General features: G+C 44.8%; 4 protein-coding genes across 4 annotated transcripts; all 4 read right to left on the reverse strand.

Annotated features, from left to right (window-relative positions):
• Nucleotides 1-353: 353 nt before the first annotated feature.
• Nucleotides 354-1,402, reverse strand: LOC138927829 (chymotrypsin-2-like). Its single transcript, XM_070286831.1, has 2 exons — nt 1,255-1,402; nt 354-1,182 (listed from the first exon to the last, which is right to left on the reverse strand). The coding sequence occupies exons 1-2, from the start codon at nt 1,307-1,309 to the stop codon at nt 404-406; spliced, it is 834 nt and encodes a 277-aa protein (XP_070142932.1). The 5' UTR covers nt 1,310-1,402; the 3' UTR covers nt 354-403.
• A 61-nt stretch (nt 1,403-1,463) lies between these two features.
• Nucleotides 1,464-2,425, reverse strand: LOC108071272 (plasma kallikrein-like). Its single transcript, XM_017161961.2, has 2 exons — nt 2,328-2,425; nt 1,464-2,272 (listed from the first exon to the last, which is right to left on the reverse strand). Exons 1-2 carry the CDS (start codon nt 2,383-2,385, stop codon nt 1,569-1,571), a joined length of 762 nt encoding a protein of 253 aa, XP_017017450.2. The 5' UTR covers nt 2,386-2,425; the 3' UTR covers nt 1,464-1,568.
• A 1,074-nt stretch (nt 2,426-3,499) lies between these two features.
• On the reverse strand, nt 3,500-4,461 carry LOC108071249 (phenoloxidase-activating factor 3-like). Its single transcript, XM_017161935.2, has 2 exons — nt 4,398-4,461; nt 3,500-4,339 (listed from the first exon to the last, which is right to left on the reverse strand). Exons 1-2 carry the CDS (start codon nt 4,450-4,452, stop codon nt 3,567-3,569), a joined length of 828 nt encoding a protein of 275 aa, XP_017017424.1. The 5' UTR covers nt 4,453-4,461; the 3' UTR covers nt 3,500-3,566.
• A 774-nt stretch (nt 4,462-5,235) lies between these two features.
• On the reverse strand, nt 5,236-6,292 carry LOC108071267 (phenoloxidase-activating factor 3). The gene is made up of 2 exons (XM_017161958.3): nt 6,155-6,292; nt 5,236-6,093 (listed from the first exon to the last, which is right to left on the reverse strand). The coding sequence occupies exons 1-2, from the start codon at nt 6,207-6,209 to the stop codon at nt 5,309-5,311; spliced, it is 840 nt and encodes a 279-aa protein (XP_017017447.1). The 5' UTR covers nt 6,210-6,292; the 3' UTR covers nt 5,236-5,308.
• Nucleotides 6,293-20,974: the final 14,682 nt, after the last annotated feature.

Below are 20,974 nucleotides of genomic sequence, written 5' to 3' on the forward strand. Positions count from 1 at the left end.
TATATTTTACAACAATTACCTGTCCAATGCCGTTTAAATTATTCGATTACCTTATTTGGTTCAAAAGATATGATTTTTGCAACGCTAAATGAGAAAAGGCGCTACTGTGAGACGGTAAGGAAATGAGTTTAAAACCAACAGATTTCTTTTGGTTTCTATAGTCATTTCCAACCTATAAATATATATTTGTGATCAGCAACAATAGCACAGTCGATCTAGGAACAAAGAACTATTCCCATTTTCCTAAATAAATAAAAATAAAAACTGTTTAATTTGATATGGAGATTTATTAACCATGCATAAAACATTGATAAACTAATTTAAAATTATTTGAAAGTAATGATTCTTAACATAGTTATGGTAAATATATAATTCTTAAAATGCTTTGAACCACCAAATCGTTTTAATTTTCGGTCTTCATTATTTTCTCTATCCAATCCTTATAGGGTGCGATGTACATAAAGAGGTCTGCTCCGTCGACTATCTCATTGTATCCGGCCAACAGATGCCCGATAAGGTAATATTGTACAGGCTCGCCGTCGATGAGGCGAACGCCAACCAGAATGGATCCTGCCTGCAAGGGACTTCCACTGACATAGCCACAGATTTGTTGCGGAGAAATCTGCTGGTACAACTTCTGGCACAACGTTTGATCTAGCATGTGGGCATGTGTCTTGACGCGCAGACTGTCCGGACGGTAGTTCCCCAGTTCGTGGCCAATCAGTTCCAAGTTCATTCCGGCCAACGCCCGTGAATTCTCTGCGGACTGAGGCAAACATATGGGCTGGACTGTCTTCGAGAAGGGCACCTCTTCCGCCAGTCGGATCACGGCCAGGTCGTTCTGATAGGCGGTCTCGTTATATTCTGGGGGAACGAAGATCCTTTCAATTTCAAAAGCCCTCGGCACCGATCCGACTGATAGGCACTCCGGAGTTTCAAACGTCACCGCGTGGGGAGTATGCTCTTGTATGGCCTTGCCCTTCAAGCAGAGCGCGGGCGCCAGGACATTGCGAGAATCAAGAAGGACGGCAGCACAGCGGTATGTGGATGATCCGTTCACATATCTATAGATGATACGTCCTAGCCAAGAGTGCTCGTCCTGCTCCGTGAATGGTTTGTTATTGTACAGCTGAGTCTCAGCCAGACGGCCACATGTTACCGTTCCGAAAATCACCTTAGTAACTGATAACAAGATTTAATTTAAGGGAAAACCGATAAATTTGTATTTAAATTCCCTATTTTATAAACACATACTTATGGCAAGTACAACGAATGCCACAACAAGAAACAGGCAGTGACTGGCTGGCATCTCGTTTGCGTTGATCTGTGACAGAATTAAGACTGATCTGGAGCTTAGTGCAAAACGTTGCTCTGGAAAATATGATTTCAGTGCTAAAAATAACCAGCGGTCTCACTAAACAAAACTGTAAAGTTGATAAAAGAGCTGAATCTTATTTCAAGAATTCTTGCATTGGGTTATACTTCTGCTTATCAGTTTACAAGTAAGCATACAGTGTGAAAGTAAGCAAATAAATAAATAAACCTTAGGACCTAGAATGGATTGGAAATCAGTACATCTTGGTTATATTCTTAATCCACTTTGCGTACGGGGCAACAAGAGTATATAGGTCAGGCACCTGGTTGTTCCTTTCGTAGGGTCCGTGTGTTGATATTCCAAGTAGGCGCCAGGACTCAGTTCCGCTTAACCATTTGACCCCCAACAAAGCTGCACCATTCAGAAACTCATTGTTTCGGTGGAGGAGGTGCGCACACACCTCGTTCTCAGAGATTTTAAAATCCTTAAATTTACGCTGGCAGTATGATTGACCCGTAACCTTGGCCTGGGCGTGGACGTTCTTCGGGTGCTTCTCCGCCGAGCTGACCACATCCAAGCGCTGGCCAATCAGGGATTCGAAGCCCTCGACCTCGGACAGAGCCAGGCAAGAGCTGAGACTGTGATTAAGCTTTAAGACCGCCACATCGTGAGTTGAGCTCTCCAGGCGATATTCGGGGTGAATGAAGACTTGACTGACGGCGTGCAATTTTTTGTCCACCAAGAAGCTGAATATATCCCTTTTCTCCTGGAACATTACACAGTGGGCGGGAGCGAGGACGTGGTGGGGGGTGATGGCAACGCCGGAGCATGGATACCACACTCCGCCGGAAGACCGGGTGTACCGGATCCTGCCCAGCCAGCTCAGTTGCTCCGTCTCAAGACCGTTCAGTGATTCAATGTCCAGACACTCCAGAGCCGAGCTCTCCGAATGGAAATCTGCAATGGTACTTATTTTAATTTTTTTGTAAGTCAGGAAATAAGTAATGCCTACAGCCCTGAGCAATACTTGATAAAGCGACCAAGATAGCCAGCGTTCTGGGTGAGAGCATATTCCTTTGTACTCCGCTCTGTAGCGTTCGTTCTGGTGCAGAGTCGGATAACGACTAAGCTAAGAAGAAGGCCTATGCTTGGGCAATGTGGAATTCCCTCTGGCATCCCTGCTCGTTATCGTTTAAAAAGACATTTCATGCATTTTATGTGCGTTGCATTTAAAACTGTAATTGCTTGTAGGGGCCGCACGCAATTGGCTTACACTTCATCTTGTCTCAATTTATGTTTTACGTGTTGCAATAAAAAAGTGCCATAAAAATGTGTATTTTAATTTGGCTCCGCTACTGCGTCGCTTTTGCGTGCGAGTTTCGCGTGTTTAGGGACTAGCTGTGAATGTTTTTGGCGCGCGCATTTTATGGCACATTAATCATTCCGCGAAACGCTGCTCGGTGAACGGGGCGTATGCGTAATCAAGTTCAAGTTGACGACTCCACCGGAATCCTTCAGCTACTGCGATCAGTGCCCGGCGATTGGCGCCAATTAGGCATGATTCATTGGCTGTGTAAATCTCCGGTTCCACTTACTCCAAGCTACAAGCTCCATGCTGCACGCGTCCCCCTTACGAGTGCTTCACTTCAATGAATTTATGGCTGCAGCTGCTCGCACATTTCCATATTCCTTGGCTGCACCTCGATAAGGCTGCGGGGGAGATGAAGCAGCAGCAGGAGCAGCATAAATTATTCCGGTTGATATGTACTTAAGGTTTTTGGCGCCAGCCAAGTGTCGAAAAAGTGCATTTCCCCGAAAACAGAGTAGCAGAAGCAGTAGCAGTATTGCCAGCCAGCCCGAGGAATCGGCGGCGGTTGGGGTTCCCTAATGGCAAAAGTTGCTGGTTTCGAGGGCGTGGGTATGGGACGTGGTTGGTGGGAATTAAATTCCGTGCAGGCGACATCCCAATAGCAAAGACCCCAACTGTGTTTTGGGGCCTCGCGTGATTTATGCATTTGGGCTTGGGTCAGAGGCCATCGGCAACTTTGTGCAAATAACCTGAAAGCATTTTCAATTTATTAGAAGCAGCAACTAGACTGAGGCGTCAACCGGATACCCACAAACTTGGCATAGAGTTTGCGTCTTTATTTATAAAAAATCTACCTCTCAAAGGTCACAGCTCCACAGCTTGGCAGCTACAAATTAAAACCCTCAGTGCTAATGAGAAAAGTTTCCCCCAGATCTCGAGGCCTCACTGGGACGTATTCTGCCGGATCCAGTCCAGGTGGGATCGAATACTTAAGCAGCCCCTGTGGTATCCGAGTAAATTAAAGGAGACCACCACAATACCATCTAGATAGTATTTCCGAGGACTTCCGGAAGCCTCAACTAAAGCAGACCCGGAGAGAGGGTTCCGGTCGGTCGTCCAGCAGATGACATCTGACCAGGACTCCTCGTGGCACTCTGTGTTTTCAGATTGCTCGAACTTCATCTTGTGGCGTCTATATGCCAGTGAATTGTCGGGCCGGCCTTCAGGTATCTGGTAGCCCGCCACGATGAGACCTGAGCGGTTGGTCACAGACTCGGCCGGAGGCAAGCATATGGGCTCAACGTACTCGGAGAACTCCACATTCTTGTCCAGCTCAATCACGGCCAAGTCATTTTGGTGGTCTCTCTCCTTGTAGTCTGGATGGATGGTGATCTTGCTTACAGACCGTAGCTGGCCCGGCGGAGCGCAGACGCCCTTGTCGCAATCGGCAGCTGTGTTGTTATTGCTGGCATCCCAGTCGCCGAAAATCAGGTGGACGGCTTCAGGAGAAACCCTGGCCACGCAGTGAGCTGGTGTCAGGACATGGCGGGAACCTATAAGGACGCCGACGCACACGAAGGCGTAAGCTCCATCCTTGTCGCTGCGTTCTATACGTCCGATCCACGGATGCTCGTCCAGGTCGGTAATCTCGGCCTTATTTTCAAATTGATTTATATTGAATTTTCCACATTGGACAACCGACGACGCATGGAGTGCTGTAATTACCACCTCAGTGAATTGAAATTGCAAAATAAATAGTATCTTTCCACACACCTGAGAACAATATGGGCAAAGTCGTCAGGGAAATCAGAAAATCCTCAGCTCTCATCTTGTGGTTTTAAAGGTTCTAGATACACTGAGCCGAGTTAGTATATAATCGAGCTGGCTGGTCAATCCAGTTACTGAGTAGAACGAAATGCTTTAGCTTCGACAGCAAATCAATAAATAAATACAATAAAGTACAATGGCTTTAAATGAATAATGCATAGAAGGCTTACCCCATTTCCCTTGAAAACATTGAATTTCGGAAAAGAATTTAATTAAACACAAAAGCAAGAAAGGAAGCACACTTCGGCACACTCTTGCAGTTTGCAATTGGATTATTAAGAATCAAATCAGTATGGCCAATTGAATAGAAATAACATACAATTATTATGTTTCAATTAAATTAAAAAGAAGTATTTTTAAATCGTATAAAAAAATTTTATTTTAGGTTTAAAATATCTAATATAATACATACATGCTGAACAAAAACAACGAAATAATTCAAAATTTTAAAACCGAAATTCCAAAATAATACGGAGTGGACGAACAAACAAGATGGACAGACGGACTGATCGTCTTGGCTGTTGTCAAGAATATATCAACTTTATAGGATCGGATATGACTTTTCTACTGCATTGCAAACTTCTGACTAAAAGTATACCATCAAGGGATTAAATAATGTTTATTTTATGACGATATGGTAATGCATATGGGGGAAGACACAGATAAGTCTTTCAAATGATAAAAATCTTTTATTTTATATGTAAGTTTAATATTGATAATTAGCTCGACCTATCTGGTAAAAGGTTTGTAAAAAAAGGAGAAAACTAAGAGTGGACGAAAGGAATTCACCTCAATTTTGGGCAGTTTTTATTCACTACTCATGCTGTGTATATTTTGCTCATTCCCACATTATATTTTTACAAAGCATTTATCCAATTCAAGTGGGATCTGATGTTTACATGGCCTTGGAAATCAGTTTTCAAGGATTTGGAGTAAAAGCCCGCCACTGCAATGCCAGTTAAGTGGTACTTTCGAGGAGTGCCTGAAGTCTCCACCAAAGCACTACCGGAGAGGGGATCTCGTTCGGTGCTGCCGCAGATGAGCTCTGCCGGAAACTGCGAAAGCTGTTTGTGGCACTCGGCGCCACTTTTCCTTGTAAACGGCATCTTTATACGCTCCTTGATAAGATTGACCTCTCCCCTCTCCCTCAGCGGGGGTCTTTCGAAGCCTGCCACTGTAAGATCTCCATTGGGCACTTCGCTTTTGGTGGCCGAAGGCAGGCATATGGGTTGGATGTAGTCGCTGTACTCCACGTCCTTCCGAAGCGTGATTATAGCCAGGTCATTTTGGATATTCTCAGGTGAGTAATCTGGTCTAACTTTGACCTCGCTGACAGTCACTCGCTGGGGCGTGGGGGTGCAGCGTCCCTCACTATTGCAATCCGGATCAGCGACATCATTGCTGCCATCCCAGTCGCCGAAAATCACGGCTGTAACCTCAAAGGTAGGCCTTAAAACGCAGTGAGCGGCAGTTAGGACCCGGCGTGCATCTATGAGGACGCCCACGCAGCCCCAGGAACGGTCACCACTCCTATCGGTGTGCTCGACTCTGGCAATCCACGGATGCTCATCTATCTCCGTCGTGGTGCTATTGTTTTTGAACTGCTTTTCATCGAGTTTTCCGCAATTCTGTCCAACGGCGGCTGTTAAACTTTAAATTGTTAAATCGTTTCTATTTCAAGCTCATTTTGATCTGTTACTCACTTGAAAATAAAATGGATAACGACACCAGCGAAATGAGAAAAACAGGGGACCGCATCTTGTGGGCCGAAAGATTCTAGTTGCACTGAGATATTTCCAGTTTAAGCGTTCTCTCTTATAAGTGTAGAAACTTCAGAACGAGCTGGCTTGCCAATCAAGTTATTACTGCCAAGTACAACCTGCTACTCATTGTCATTTTATAAATAATATATAGATGAATAAGCGGAAATATCCGATGAACCAATAAGTTGATACACTTTTCTATTTAAAAAAAAATATATTAAGGATGATAGAATATATGTAGATAAAGATAGATCCTATCGGATTAAAGAGTTTATTTAAATGAGCTGACTTGCCAAAAAAGAAATAATTTAAGTTTATCCAACTATTGCATAGCAACTATTGCATCGATAAACTAATTGTATAGATATTTCCAGAAATTTTGTTATTCATAAATTTATAATTTATAATTTATAAACATAAATTGGCAGGGTGAAAACCTTTTGTCTGCTATGAAAAACTGCCGCGAATATGAATAAAGAATAAAGATTTATTAGCCGTGCATAATTATTTATTCATTTACAATCGACTGCAATGCGAAATCAGCATGCCTAATTGAGCATTAATTAATTTAATCAACTCGCACTCATAGCTGGCAAACAGTTTGCGGTTCGCTTTAAGTGGCTTAAACAGCCAAAGTTTTTCCGAGTTTCCCCCTGCTGGGACTGGACGGATGGAAAGTGCACCGGCGAAAGGAAGAGCTGCCGTAGAAACCGGATGCTGCCAGTTGACATTTTGCATTGATTCCTGGGGGATCTGATGCTGGCACGGAATTAAACGATGCCAATTGCTGGTGGCCAGCTTTAATCTGAGCCCTCGCATCTGTCCTGCTGCCCTGCTTTTAATGGTGTTGATCAAATGTCGAAGTTGCTGGCGAAAACAAGGACGTCGGGGCGCATAAACAGGGCGCCCTGGAACTATGTATGTAGTTTCCAGCTAACGAGCAGGCGCATGTTCGGGCGGCAGTAATAACAATGACGCCAGGATATTGACACACCAACAACACTGCCAGCAGGTCCTGGCCTGGCCGGCAGGAGGAGCGAATGGCGGGCAAAAATGCAACTTGTAATTTGAACAAAAGCCAACCAGTTACAAATGCTGCCAACGTTAGTATATTTGACAATGGCAGTCTACAAAGCCCTTTTATAAGCACAGCTCAAAAAAGGCAATTTTTTCAAGTTTTTATTATAAAATTTAATTACGATTACAATTTAAGTTGCAGGGTATTATCATTTTGTCCAGAAGTTTACAACTCTGTGAAGGAGTCATTATCTTTCCATGTTTGCTGGAGAAAATATGAATCCATTGTTTTTTCACAGCATTCTTTAGTTTAATATACTGATCTGTTAACAAAATAGGAACTAGCACAGAAAAGCCTTTAGAATTGAAATTAATGTGTTTTTATTAATTTGTACACTGTATACTTAATTCTAAATTAAGCTGCAGGATGGATATCTGCCATAGCAGCTATGGCTGATCCCTGTTCCCTGTTCCAATTGACAACTGAAAGGCTTTACGAAGTCAGCTTCCATTCTTGTTTAGCTTAATTTGACATAAAAAATAATATTTTATGATTTTAGTATCTTCTAATCTGTACTTTTTTTCTGCCAATGTATTTCTATGGGAGCGAGCGGTAGAATTTCACCATTAAAACTAAAATACACACCCGTTAGCAGTCGCCACCACGTGCACTGTTTACAGAGTACAAAAAGAGCGGCCTCCAGATACTCTTTCCATAATGAACTGCCATGACTGCCACCATTTTGACTGTGATTGGCTATGAAAATGTCTATGCCCTGCCCAATAATAGAGCATCTCAGGTCAGTTGAGACTGGCACAGTTGCCGGCGGTTGGATTTAATTCCAATTGAATTGCAGCGAACAATGTTTGTCTGGCAGTTGTAAACCCCCACTCGGCAAACTACAAGTTCATGTATTGATAGTACAGAAAATCGAGAGTTTTGAGAGTATTGGGAAATAAGGTTTATGCATTTTGATATAAAAAAGGCTCGGGATTACCATACATATATTAAATATGGATGCGAATATCTTAAAGTTTGATTTAAATTACGTGTGTAATAAATACTAACCGAATATGGGCGTATAAGGCTCAAAAACTCTTTCTCCAACTATAATTATTAAATATTTAGCAGCACACGGTGGCCCCATTTTATATGCTGGCCACACGCTACTCCTCGTTTGGTGTTGGAATTAAAAAGAAAACTCCTTGATCAGCCTTATAGATGATGATGGGGCTTCCTTAACAGCTTTACGACCAATCAAATCAACCTAAACGGGTCTCGGGAAAACCTGAAGATAATTCCTGTGGGTTGTTCAAATATCAACATGATTACTTTTGATTTTGCTTGCTTACCCATACCCAGTTGTATTTATCCGCCTCTAAATTTAACTTGCCACGCATCAGTGTAACTATGGGACCCAGATGCTCGTGTGTGTGTGTGTGTGGGGGGAAAGTTTAAAAGTTGTTCCTGCCTAGCATTTGAAATTTGTTTCGAAATTATATTGCGGCTTGTTTGCTCCGCTCCTGCTTCGTATGCGTCACGTTGCGTATACGCGCCGTGCGAGCCCCGAGGCAGCCAGCAACGAGCAGACAAACACTATGTAGCAACAACCACTGGATACTAGATACCAGATACAACATAACAGATTCCACCCCCGTGGTCCAGGGTCTCCAAATCCGGCTGCTTCTTCCGCACATTCTCGTAAATAAGTTTCGAAAAGAAAGGCGAAATAAACGTCCCCGGCGTTTATGTGTATTATGCTGCCATACAAAAAGGATTGTTGTCGCTGTCGCCACGATAAATGGCCCAAGAGTTCACATTATGTGTGAGAAATCTATAAAAAGTTATAAAAGTGTCATTAGCGCCAACAATGGGAATGTCGCAGTAGAGGATCTTAGTGCGCCTTTACATCGCACTACGCTCCGCGCTAAAGCCCTACACAGTAATCCTTGTCGCGGCAACTTGTTGTTGCCAACTTTTCCCCGGCTTTGCATTGGCAGTGACCTGATTCGCGCCCCCCGCCTCCTTGCCCGCCAGTAAATAATTCACAGCTAACTAACAAACAATATGGGAGCAAAGTAAAAGGTTTTCCATGTACAATTTGAAAATGTCATATTGTCTACTTAACCCAGACCGCTGGCGCTCCTTGTATGCCTATCTATCATCCCGTTGTTTATCACGCTCCGATTTGCCTTATTGTGCTGCTTTGTTATCGGCGTGCATAATTTAGTACAAAAATGGCCAGGAACAGCACCGTCTGGTTTGGCCAGACACCACGGAGCTGGCGGACAGGCAGAGAACTTTGCGTCTTGATTCTGTCTTCGCGTCATGAGAAGTGATTTTGTTTTCTTAATATGCATAAATGTCTGTTGTTGTGGGAGCTATGCAGCCCGTGATTACGAAATAAATTTGTTGTATAATATATATGAGGGGACCATTTGTATTTTTTTAAATACTTAAAATATAAAATACTTGAATAAAAAGATGAATAAGAAAGAATGTGTAATCAAATTAATCAAAAATATTTATTTGTACTGTACAGATTTATTTAATATAATATGAATAATAATAAATTTATATGAATACCTGTGGCTTGTCTAGCTTAGAATAATTTTTAAATCCGCATTAACCCTAATATCACAAGAATCTATTTTTAGTAATATATATTAAAGGGAATGTATTACATTATATTTTCAATAATCTGGAACATGTAATAAACACAATTTTTAAGCCAGCATATTATCCAATTACTGGAATCTAAAGAATGTCCGTAAATCAGTCGGTGGTTGACTTACCGCGCCTTGTCACTTGGGCCATCCTTTATGGCCAAAGTTTCCTACGGTATCTTCGTTGAAGGCCTGTCACATTGAATCAGAGAAGTTTATTTGCTACACCTCTAACCCCCCAGCCCTGCTAACGTGGCTTGGCTTTGACAAATTTCAGCAAAGTGGATTAATTTGATTCAGGCCATACCCAATGCTGTCCACTTATTAGAGCCGAGTCAAACTTTTGCGCAGCAGATAAGCAAAGTTGTATTGGCCAGATCCGACGACCTGGCCCCACTTCATTTGGCTGGCTGTAATTGGGGCCCGGCCAGAGACAAAGACGAGCAAGTGGAATCAACAGGTGGATGCCGTCAAGCGCTGGGCGTTGACTCCCGGCCAGGGGTAGGGACTGTGCCACTTAGAGCTTCAGAGTCTTTGGTGAAAATGGAGGCACGGAATCCCCAACTTTCGCCGTAAATCTCCATTTCAAAAGTTCACGACCAGTTCGAGATATAAACAACGAGATTTGGCGCATTATGCAAGTGGGAGCATTTAGGCGTTCCATTGTCGTAACATGGTGGCGTTCCGGATTCCGTACCGTTCCCTGGCCACCACGTTCCCGGAGTGGCAGGTGTCCTCGGAGGGGACTTGGCATTCGGGCCGTTGTGGCATTTGGCAGTTGCCGAACGGCAGCCATTGCGCATGAACCACGCCCACTCCTCGCCGCCGTTGCCTGTTGCCCACCTGCGACATTTCGACGTATTTTTCTAACCCGGGACCTTACTTCAAATTCCGGCTCCTGAATATTGGTTTTGGGTTGCATTCGGTATGTGAAGTGGCCTTTAGCTTCACCTTCGGTCCGTGGGCAGTTGTCATTTCATTCGCAACTGGAGCTGCAACAAGATAGCACTTTAATGAGTGCCACATAAATGCAATCTATGAGTTTCCGCCGGCCACCCTGCGTATACGCATTCCTCGGGCCTCTGGATCTGGGTGGGCGAGCTGCTAGGTCCTTTGACATGTGCGTGGATATGTGAGAATGTCGCCCGAGGGCGGGCGGGAAAATATTTAACTTTCACTTTGCTGCGAAACACGGCAGCTGCGTGCATTTGATTATTCGTGTTTGTACAGCAGAAAAAAAGATGGAAGCGAAGGAGCCGAGCGAAAATAAACGCTGCTGGAAACAATCAAAAGTCGCTACTGACAACGGGAATCTGCCCCCGGCCAAGGGCCTTGCTTATTCATTTCACAATTCAACAATCGCATTTTAATTCGTTTCGCCTTCGTTTTTATGCACACGCCCGATCTGCGCTCATTCTCGTTTCCAATCCGCGCTGACATTTTAAGGAATTTAATTTGCAGACGACTCCTTTCTTAAAGCTGCATATTTTGTTCGCAGCTCCGCGCCCGGCATTAAGAGATATTGCGGCGACCTTTCTTTTTATTTATTTACTTTTTTCAGGAGACAAGCGGACGGGCGGGAGAGATAAGCGAATGAAAAAAACAAATTCAGCGACCGATTTATTTAAAATTCAACCCGTCAAATGTCAAGTTGATGCGGGCTAATTAAATCACTGAAAGTGGTTTAAAGGTTGTAGCAGAAAAAAATAGCTTAAACTCTGGGGCAACGTGGCATGGTTCTGTGCCCAGGTTATTTCTTGGAATATACTATTATATTTCCAGACCAGCGAGTTTTTCTTTAGCAATTCAAGTTTAAGAGAGTTTATATAAATTATTAAAATGGTAATCTTCTGAGAAGTACATTACTTATTCCCAACATTCTTAATCCTATCTTTTATTATTAAAAGGACAGATTTGGTTTACTGAAACAATTTTGTAATTGCAATTCAATTTAAATCTTTACGCTTTAGTTTACACAAAACTTTTGGCCACGAGCATACAAACTGATAAATGGCGAATCCTTTTTGGCCATTTCACAGGACATCCCCAGACTTTTTGTCATTTCTTGGCCTTATCTCAGCAGTTGTAAATTTAGTGGAATCATTAGCTCTGGGCTCTGCTTGGGCGCTGAAAGCGTTTTGTTAATTGGGAAACGCACAATATCGTTGGCTGAGTGAACAAGGATGTGGACGTGGATGTGGTTGTGGCAACCACAATGGTCGTTCCGTTCCTCATCTCATCCGCCATGGCAACCGTGGAAATCGCAGCGGGACTGCAGATTGGCGGAGAGGGGATTCGCTGGCGATACGGTTGCCATAATGCCCGTAATTACTTTGTTAATGCTCAGCGTATTATGTCAGCAAATTAAATTATGTACGGCGCGAGCACAGAGCGAGGGTCTGGCAATGCGCTGTTCCTCATTGCCATTGCGGGTAGCATCTGCCATCCACCAGCCGCCTTTTGCCAGCAAACGTATTGCAAATTTAAGAAGTCCGCGCACTTTTAATTTTTTAAAGCTACAAAAGACCACTTGACTGCCGCGACACTTTGGCTGGGGATTTTACGCGGAAGCCTTTAATTAAATGCGACAGACTTTCGGCGAGTGCTCGGTGGCAGCGGGTGCTCAGGAACTGGATTGCAGCCATGGTTAATCCGCTGACGGAGTACCAGCTCGGATTCAATGATATGCTCCGAGGGCGCTGACTCTCAGCTTCGCTCTCAGAATTTCAAGCTGATGGTTTAGCGATTTCAAAGGTAGTTCCACTCGATTCCCATGTATCAAGGAGGCATAAAAAGGCATGCTCTACTAAAAACTAATTTTGTGGATCTATATTTTAATAATTTCTAACACTTTTGTGGATAAAATACTAATAAATCTTTGCGTCTCTGTGCAGTAATACATATTTAACTTTTGTACTTAAATTCCGAGCAAAAAAGCTGACTTTCGCTGATAACCGCAATAATATAAGTAACTTTTACAAAAGTCACTACGATTACAACGATTTTCTAGTGTTTACTTTCGCCAATTGGACCCTCCCCGTTCCTTTGACTCGCTCATTGCCCACTGTTAACCACAACACACTCCAATTACTTTGCCAATTCACCGTGTGCCACAATGGATGCCGAGCAGGAGCGGAATTCCCTTGTTGTGCCTGCACTGCCTTGACACGCTCAGATAATTTCATTGTAAAGTTTAAGCAAATGTTTACCCTGCAGATGGGCGGCTGGGAGCTGGAGCTGGAACCGCTGCTCTTGCCGATAATTGAATTAGGGGTGTCGGCAAGGTGACACAAATGCCAGGAAGGAGAGGCGCAAATTAAAGGCAGAAGAACGAGAGGACGGTGCTGGGCCAACAGGTGATGACTTTTGGCCAATTCCAGCTCCGAGACGGGCTCTTAGGGCTTTAATAATTTAATGTCTCAACCAAGAGACAGATGGCGACTCTTGATCCAATCCGATTTGTGTGCTGGCTGTGTCCTTGCGAGTCCTGGCCCCTAATTGAGTCAGCAGCTTGGTGGAAATTGGCCTGATTGCGCGTCGGGCACAAACCCGTCAGTGTCTCGCTAATTTCGCACATTCAATGGCAGCAGAGTCTTTGGGCTGGCTGGGAATGAAATTAAGAGTGCAACTCCAGTTTATTTAGTCGCTTTTAATTGCATTTGCTTGTTAACTTGATTTCCAGTCGCCCTTTGACTCGACTAAATGCAGCTGCGAGGTCGGCTAAATGCTGTCCACCACAGAGCACTTTCGGGCTAACTCACTTTGCAAAGAGGTTGCCAAAAAGCTTGGACCTCGACTTTGAACTTTGAAGTGACCGCAGGGCCTGCGGCCCTCATGTGAATGTCCTTGGGCTTGACGTCATTTCTGATTGATTTTCGCTGTCCAGTAGTTACAGAGAAAGAAATATCCTTCATTAATTGGGATGCAAAATGTTTTGAGAGAGAATTATTAATAAAAGCTTCGTGAAACGTCTATTAAATTAATCACATAATACTTATATCCTTAAATAAATTAAAATATGCATCTTCAAAAGAGAAAACTATGATTTCTCTAAAAAAAAACATTAGTCTTTTGAGTATATTGATGTCTGGTTATATCATTTAAAGTATTCACAATAAAACCACATTTTCCGAGGATTCGTTTGCCAAGCTTATTAAACCGCAGACACGAAAGCTCTTCCCACCCGATGGAAAATGTCCAAAGAAACGAAAAGCCGCTGGTCAAGTCAACTAATTTCTCAAAGGATTTCGGCTTCACTTAGTTTTCCTTTGTTCGGAAGTGCTTAGAATTTGGGACTCCCCTTCGATTAGGGATGTCTAGTTCGGGGAGTCCGGTCATTGTATTGGACCTGCCTATTAGCCGGGATTTCCTGACGCCTCCTGGGTTAGCCAACTACTCATGTGGTGATTACACTTGTAAGCCGCCAAAACGGATAGTCGAAGTATTGATTTTTACCAGTCCACGGTGCGTGTGAGGAATGCCTCCCGAAGCGCAGCAACAAAATGAATAAGACCAAAGAAGTTGGAAACCATTAATAAACACTCAAGCCATCAGGCAGACAGACAGTGGAGAGCTCTGATTCGGAGCCGGGCTGCTGTCAAGTGCAAACAAAGGTCAGTTTCCTGCACCGCTCCCTGCAACCCCTTGGCCGGCTGCGGTCGGCCCCAGGCATCACTTACCCTTATTAAGTGCCCCTGGATTTCGGGAGAGGCATAAACCACAAATCTGATTTGTGGCCAAACGGAAAGCCAATTCCTCTCCTTTAAACGGACTCCCTTGGGCCGATGTTGGCCGAAATTTAAGCGGGACAAACAAACACAGGAGACGCCAAGAGTTGCCGGGAGACGTCAGCGAAGCCGCCCACACGGATGCCACAATTTGGGATTCCATTATGTGTTCTGTTGACGAATGCATAATTGAATCTAAAGTACTTCATTTGTCCCATAAACACGTTCGCCTCTTATTTGGCTCACTTATAAATAAACCGCAAAAAGTGGGAGCTGCGAAATGCGAAAAAACGAATTGTTGACAGTCGGCGAAAAGCCACGTGCAGGCGGAGGGCGGCCAGCACAAATAGCAAACAGCCAGAAACAACAATTCAATTTCTGTTTAGTTAAAATACACACCCATAAATAATATATGCCTTTGTGGTGGCCGAGTGTGTGTGTGTGGTGTTCATCATCAGGTATTGATATATTGGGCCACATTCATTCTGCGTGCACAGCAATCGGGCGGAATGAAAGGCCCTTGACTTTCTGGTTAGGCTTATTCCGTTTGTTTCGTTTTATGGCATTTCTGCCCGCCAACATTTGTGTGCTCAGCGAACAGGGCCGAGATGGGGGCGCCATACATTAGTTTAAAAGGCTTCCTGGGCCCGTGCACATATTCAATTTATTTAATAGAATTGCCTTATTTGTGTGCTAAATGAATTTGCCGATGAATAGCGGCCCGAATTATGGCCGAGAGTAATCACGAAGAGTTAATCTTGAGTGGCTTACAAATTTCATCCCAACTACCCCCATAATTGTGTTGGGTTGGGCCCAAAACTAATGCTTTAAGCCGTCAAATACCATTCCGGCCGGCGTCGTCTGTTGCCTGGCTGCATGTGTAATTAACTCAATAACATGATAATTATAACGACATCAGATTTGAGCGCTCAAAACACAGTTTACCCATTACACAGCGTAGACGTGACAGGTCCTGAAAAGTTTTAGTTTTATTAAATAATTTGATTATTAGGCAGCGCAGGCAACAGGGCGGATGTGTGATGGCCCTGCTCTGCTCTGCGCATATGTTGCTCCTCTACGGCAACCGAAAACCCACAGTTTTGGGGGTGAGTGGGAGTGAGAGTGCGAAAGGTCGCTGCGACGGAAAGGAAACTTAATTTTCGTGTTGAATTTTTGCATATTTTATTAACCCAAACAGCCGGCAGAGGACGCGGTGCCCCAGCAACCCAATCATAAAAGTTGCCCCAGCGCCGACTTCCTTTAATTTTATGCACAAACAAAAACTCCGACGAAACTTGGGCAAGGGTTTGCTTTTCTGTTTATTCCCGAGCCGAGGAGCGTGCTTAGGATTTGCCAGGGAATGCCAGTTTACACGCTTACATATATATTTAAATTAAATCTTAAACATTGTGTAGATTGCGGAATCAAAGCGGAGGCGAGCGTCTTAGACTCAAATTACAGTTGGATTTTAATCGCACAGATTTGGCAACAGGCAGCTGCCAATTTCCTGGGGCATTTCGGTTATCTGTGTGCCCTGCTCTGCCAACTGGCACGGTCTACTTTTGGGCACCAGTCAGCAGAGTATTTCACGGTCCCAGACTGCGCAAGAAGTCCGTTTTAATTTGCCTTGATCATGGTCTGGCTAACGACTGTCCTGATTTACGAGTGACATTAAGTGCTTAACACGTGTCCGCTTCGCTTCTCTCCGGCAGCCTTAAACTTTCTGCCAAAGTCAGTCAAGGAGCGGAGCGTGCTGTTTGCCTTCCATTTTCTGCCTCTCTCCCAACACGCATACGCCCTGGTGTCCGACGAAGATGCACATGGCCAGCTGAGATAATGCGCAGCAGCGGTCCCTGCTTATCGGTTGCAAATGCAAAAGGCACGTATCGATGCAGACTTCTGCGATTCCTGCGCACCGAATTCTGGCTGCTGCCCAAGGCCGAAAAATGTGAGGGCTCCATGCGGATTTTTGGCTTTCGCATTTGGCCAGCATGAATTCGGTACGAAAGAAAGTTGAGCCACGGTTATCTATTCGCCTGACTGGCGCTGGAGGTAAATGCGAGGATTTGAATTTGACTACAAAGAACGATTGCAAAGAAAATCCCATACCTGAATGCTTTATGGGCTTTAAAGAAGAGACGTCTATGAGAGAAAGGCAATGTATTTCTTCTTTATTTAGATTTATGTTAAGGATTATGTTGAACTTTGCTATATCCATTGCATTTGAAGTTAAATTAAGTCTATATTAACCCAAAAGTTGGTACTTTTTCCCCTTGTAAACCCGTGTGAATGCAGCCAGATTGGCTTTGTTCCATCTAATTTCGAATGTTCGATTGGAGGGCTCATGAACCCGGGCGGGTTGCTTGACCGCCCGGCACATTAGACGTTTCAATCAAAGTGTCATTTCATGTTAATTGCTTTTCTGTTGCGGTTTGGTGCCGCTTGTCCCCGAAAAGTTCAAAGTTCGCCGGTCGAAAAAAGATGTGGGCCAGAACCCTTTTCTATGCATATTTCGCTCTCGCTTTCGGGGGTGGTGGGGGGTCTCGGAATTAGAGTGGTAAGCAGGCCTGGCTTACTATATCCATGTTAGACCTCACTTTCGCATACATCCGACAGATGTCCTCCTCCGTATTCCGTCCCTTCTCCAGATGGGGCTTTGTTCCCCTTTGCCATTTCGCCCCACGGACGACGGCACTTTTTTCAATTTGCGTCTGCCACAATGGGTTATCAAATGACAACGTGCAAAGTGCTCGGCATCGGCACATCCTGCGGATCGAAGGACGCAGCGCTGCTCGAGTCTATTCAATTCCGATTGGAGCCTGTTTCAAATCGATTTTTATTATTTTGCATTTATTTTTTATTCCGATTCCGGCCTGCCTCGCGGTCCCTGTCGGATTCCGGGTTCTTTGTGGATTTCAGCCCGGCATTGTGGTCCAATCAAGGTGACCGTCGCCCGACATCGGGGGGTCGTTAAATCCACCACAAAATCTCCGGCTGTGGCTCCGACTTCGGCGCCAGGACAAATTCTGATTAATCTGAGTCTTTAAGCTCAGATTTAGAGTGGTCCAGCTGCCGGCAGCCGGGGACAATTGTTCGGCAAATGGTTGGCATTTATTACGGGGTGGGGGCCGCCATTTGTCTCCACCGCCCGACCAGAGATGCGGCTAATGACTGGCCCGTAGCCAAGGTTGGTAGTAGGCATGGGCCCAGCTCAGGCAGCCACTCGGAGCCGGCTCTGAGCTGTCTACCCTCATTTGCCTAACTGACATGTCAACACGTGTCAGCGACGTCAGACAGGCGGTGTGTCCCATCATCACTTCGGGCCGTGTGCTCCGCAGGAGCTGTCGCCTTGACTGATCCGTCAGCTTGCCCGCGCATAGGTTAGCAACGCACTTATTGTTTGACTTTATTTATGGAGCGATATTAGAGGAACGGTCTATGGCTGTCGTGCGTGGGACTGACGCTGACTGGCTTTGCAATTGCTCCGCCTTAAGCCCGCCCGGTAGGCCAGGGGAAAAGGCTGACGGGTAAAGGCTAAAGGATAAAGGGTAAAGAGCGGGTAATATATGCGACGGGGGCGTGTTCAATTTGCTTGATGGATGCCTGCCATTGTGGGAGCTCGGTCGTGATTTCGGGATAGAGCTGCCAACTGATGTCCCCATTACGGTGCAGATTCTCCAGAATCTCATTTCCGAATACGGCTCTTTGGTGGAGTTGTCCCGGCCTCCGTTAACTCGTTCCCTTAGAAATGATGACAAACGCATAAAACTGATTACAATGGCATTTTTCAGCATGAAAAAGTATCTCCATTTTCTCGGAAGTCTAACCCGCTCTCTATCTCCCAGTTTTTGGGCTAACATTCAAAACTGAGACTCCAATTACGGGGCGCAGTGTCCTCTTGTATCCTGCGAACACTTTGCGCCTCTTAGCAAGGCGTTTATCGAATTATGATCGATTTTTGTGCCGGGATGCTAGGATGCCTGGATGCGAACGGAGGAGGAACACAAGAAATTGCCGCCAATAGCATTAAATTATTAACGTTTCAATTACGATTTTTAATGGACATTTTTCGCACCAATTGAATTTGCATCGAAAATCTTTCAATTCCGAGAGCCCTGAATGGGGAGGCAAGGACCTGCCTTAATTGAGTAACGAAAGTCGAATGGAAGCAATGAGTTCTGACATCTAGTGCAGCATGTTTACTGTTCTGTTCGTCTGTTTGTCTGCAGCCCCTGCCCCCCAGATGAGCCCTGACGAGATGGAGGCCCATTCGGTGTAACCGCACGCCCCGTACGGGGGTTGCGAGTACTGTTGAATACGTAATGTGATGAGACCAGACGCAACACACAATGTGCCCCGTCCTGGAAATGTGAAGCGAGCCATGTAAATATGTATGAGAGCTTCCACAGCTTCCGGCGTCTCGTTGATAAGCCAAGGAATTTGAGCAGCCTTGACTTACTAGCCATCCCTCTGGCTCCCTTTGTCTTCGCTGCTGTCCTGCTGCTGCTGGGATTACCACCGCCCGAGCCTCAGCATCATACTCGCCTCTCTTCTGGTTAGTTTGCTTTAAGTGTCCGTGTACTGCCTTGGGGCTCGACCCACACTTCGGTGGTGTTTGTGTTGTGGTTGGATTAAAACACACTCCCCCATACACAGACAGGACTGAACGGAAGCCTACACAAAGCGAAAATGGTAGGCAATTCAAGAAGAATGTACATTAATCCAAACCTATTTAATTAAAATACCTTTAAGCTGTATTAGAAATAACAACATAATTATTAAAATAACTTTTACTTATGATATAATTGCTTAAATGGAAGTTTTTTGAATTAATTCTAATGCAAGTATTTGATATTAAACCCTAAAATTGTTTTTGAATCAATTGTAAATCTTCATCTTAAAAACAACAATATTACGTCCTTATTCACATATTTCTCGATGGAATTAAGTCTCTCTCTTTACAGCTTATACTCAAATAATTCAACAATATAAAGGTTGTTGTAAATATTTAATGAAGGCACTAAGTTTGACTTCCAGTGTGTGCATGGATCCGGGGTTGGCAGTCAGTCTATCAAAGTATGCGAAAAGTGTTGAATTTATTTGTCTAACAAAGATTTTGACTTTTCGCTTTTGTTGCTAAGGCTTTTAATTTGCTTGGCTTGTTCCGATTTGCTCAGCTGTGAGTGGCTGCAGCCGGAGCAGAAGGCGGAAGGAGCAGCTTGTGAGCAATTATTCATGCAATATGTCTGCCTGCTTCCAGCCATCACGGCCATCATCTCCTACGGATGATGAACGACGACGTGTTGCTGTGAGAAGCGACTCGGTAGCTGCAGCCACATTAATATTAAAGCCCACTTTTGGGTTATCGGCCAGGATGGACTGACTGCTTACCCTTGCGTCACGTTCGGCTTTAACAGGTGACGTTCCTAATTCGACCTTAACCGAATTAATTGTATCCTTCCGCCATTAGAGCAGCCGGAAGTTGGCCAGAAGCGAATGGCTTACGGTCCCTCGTCCGTCCTTGTCTGTGTGTCGGCTTAGCGCCGGTGTCCCTCGTCCTTGGGTCCCTTTTGTGCGTTTTAATAAATAGCGTTTGTCGCATGGCTTGATTAGCCAAAGGGCCCGGGGCCTTCGGCAAGGCGTCGGAAGCAGCAACAGGTGTCGTGGAAAATTTGACTAAATTTGAGAACAACGCAATTTCTCTCTACGCACGGGGAATGCCGTAAAATTATGCCTGCACAGGTTTAAGCTGGCCCTCAAAAACAATGCCCCAAGAGCCCTGCTCTCCTCCGCTTTCAGGTGCACTCCAGATGGCCGGAAATGTGGCTCCGCTTGGCGATGACAGGTCAGCCTGTTGTGGCGATGACACCGCCACTTAATACGCCATTGTAGGGGCCCCATCTGCGGGTTATGATCCGCACTCGGGAAATTACGCAGCACAAATTAGCCAGGAGTCCGTTGTTCGGCCGTGGTAGGGCGGAAGGATTCGCCGATTCGACAGATTCGCCTAGGTAAATGTAATTTGATTGCTCGGATTATATGCTAATAAATATGCTTTATTTATGGCCACTCCGGCAGTCCATCAGAGCCACTCGGTCCGGATGAGTGCCGCCCGAGCAGCGTCCATTTGTTGGGTGCTCAACCCGGGTGGTTCGATTGATTGCATAACAATAAATTATGCAACGCATCATGATGCTGCTGCTGAAGCCACGGCTCCTCCTTTGGGCAGGTCCTGGACAAGGACCAGTCCGCCTGCCATTCACTTTTAAGTTTCAAGTGCTGCGGGTGAGTGCTTTTAATATTCATCTAATGCACTCGACGCGCTGTTATTCTGCTGATGGGTGTTTCG

This window comes from Drosophila kikkawai, chromosome 3R (assembly GCF_030179895.1).
Source record: "Drosophila kikkawai strain 14028-0561.14 chromosome 3R, DkikHiC1v2, whole genome shotgun sequence".
Taxonomy (NCBI): domain Eukaryota; kingdom Metazoa; phylum Arthropoda; class Insecta; order Diptera; family Drosophilidae; genus Drosophila; species Drosophila kikkawai.

What these genes read in the sequence shown, in the direction of transcription:
- LOC138927829 (XM_070286831.1), bottom strand. Translation starts at nt 1,309, where the DNA reads ATGCCAGCCAGTCACTGCCTGTTTCTTGTTGTGGCATTCGTTGTACTT. An exon ending in ATTCGTTGTACTTGCCATAA is followed by an intron (nt 1,183 to 1,254) that starts GTATGTGTTTAT and finishes TCTTGTTATCAG; the next exon opens with TTACTAAGGTGATTTTCGGA.
- LOC108071272 (XM_017161961.2), bottom strand. Translation starts at nt 2,385, where the DNA reads ATGCTCTCACCCAGAACGCTGGCTATCTTGGTCGCTTTATCAAGTATT. An exon ending in ATCAAGTATTGCTCAGGGCT is followed by an intron (nt 2,273 to 2,327) that starts GTAGGCATTACT and finishes GTACCATTGCAG; the next exon opens with ATTTCCATTCGGAGAGCTCG.
- LOC108071249 (XM_017161935.2), bottom strand. Translation starts at nt 4,452, where the DNA reads ATGAGAGCTGAGGATTTTCTGATTTCCCTGACGACTTTGCCCATATTG. An exon ending in TTTGCCCATATTGTTCTCAG is followed by an intron (nt 4,340 to 4,397) that starts GTGTGTGGAAAG and finishes TGGTAATTACAG; the next exon opens with CACTCCATGCGTCGTCGGTT.
- LOC108071267 (XM_017161958.3), bottom strand. Translation starts at nt 6,209, where the DNA reads ATGCGGTCCCCTGTTTTTCTCATTTCGCTGGTGTCGTTATCCATTTTA. An exon ending in GTTATCCATTTTATTTTCAA is followed by an intron (nt 6,094 to 6,154) that starts GTGAGTAACAGA and finishes AAAGTTTAACAG; the next exon opens with CCGCCGTTGGACAGAATTGC.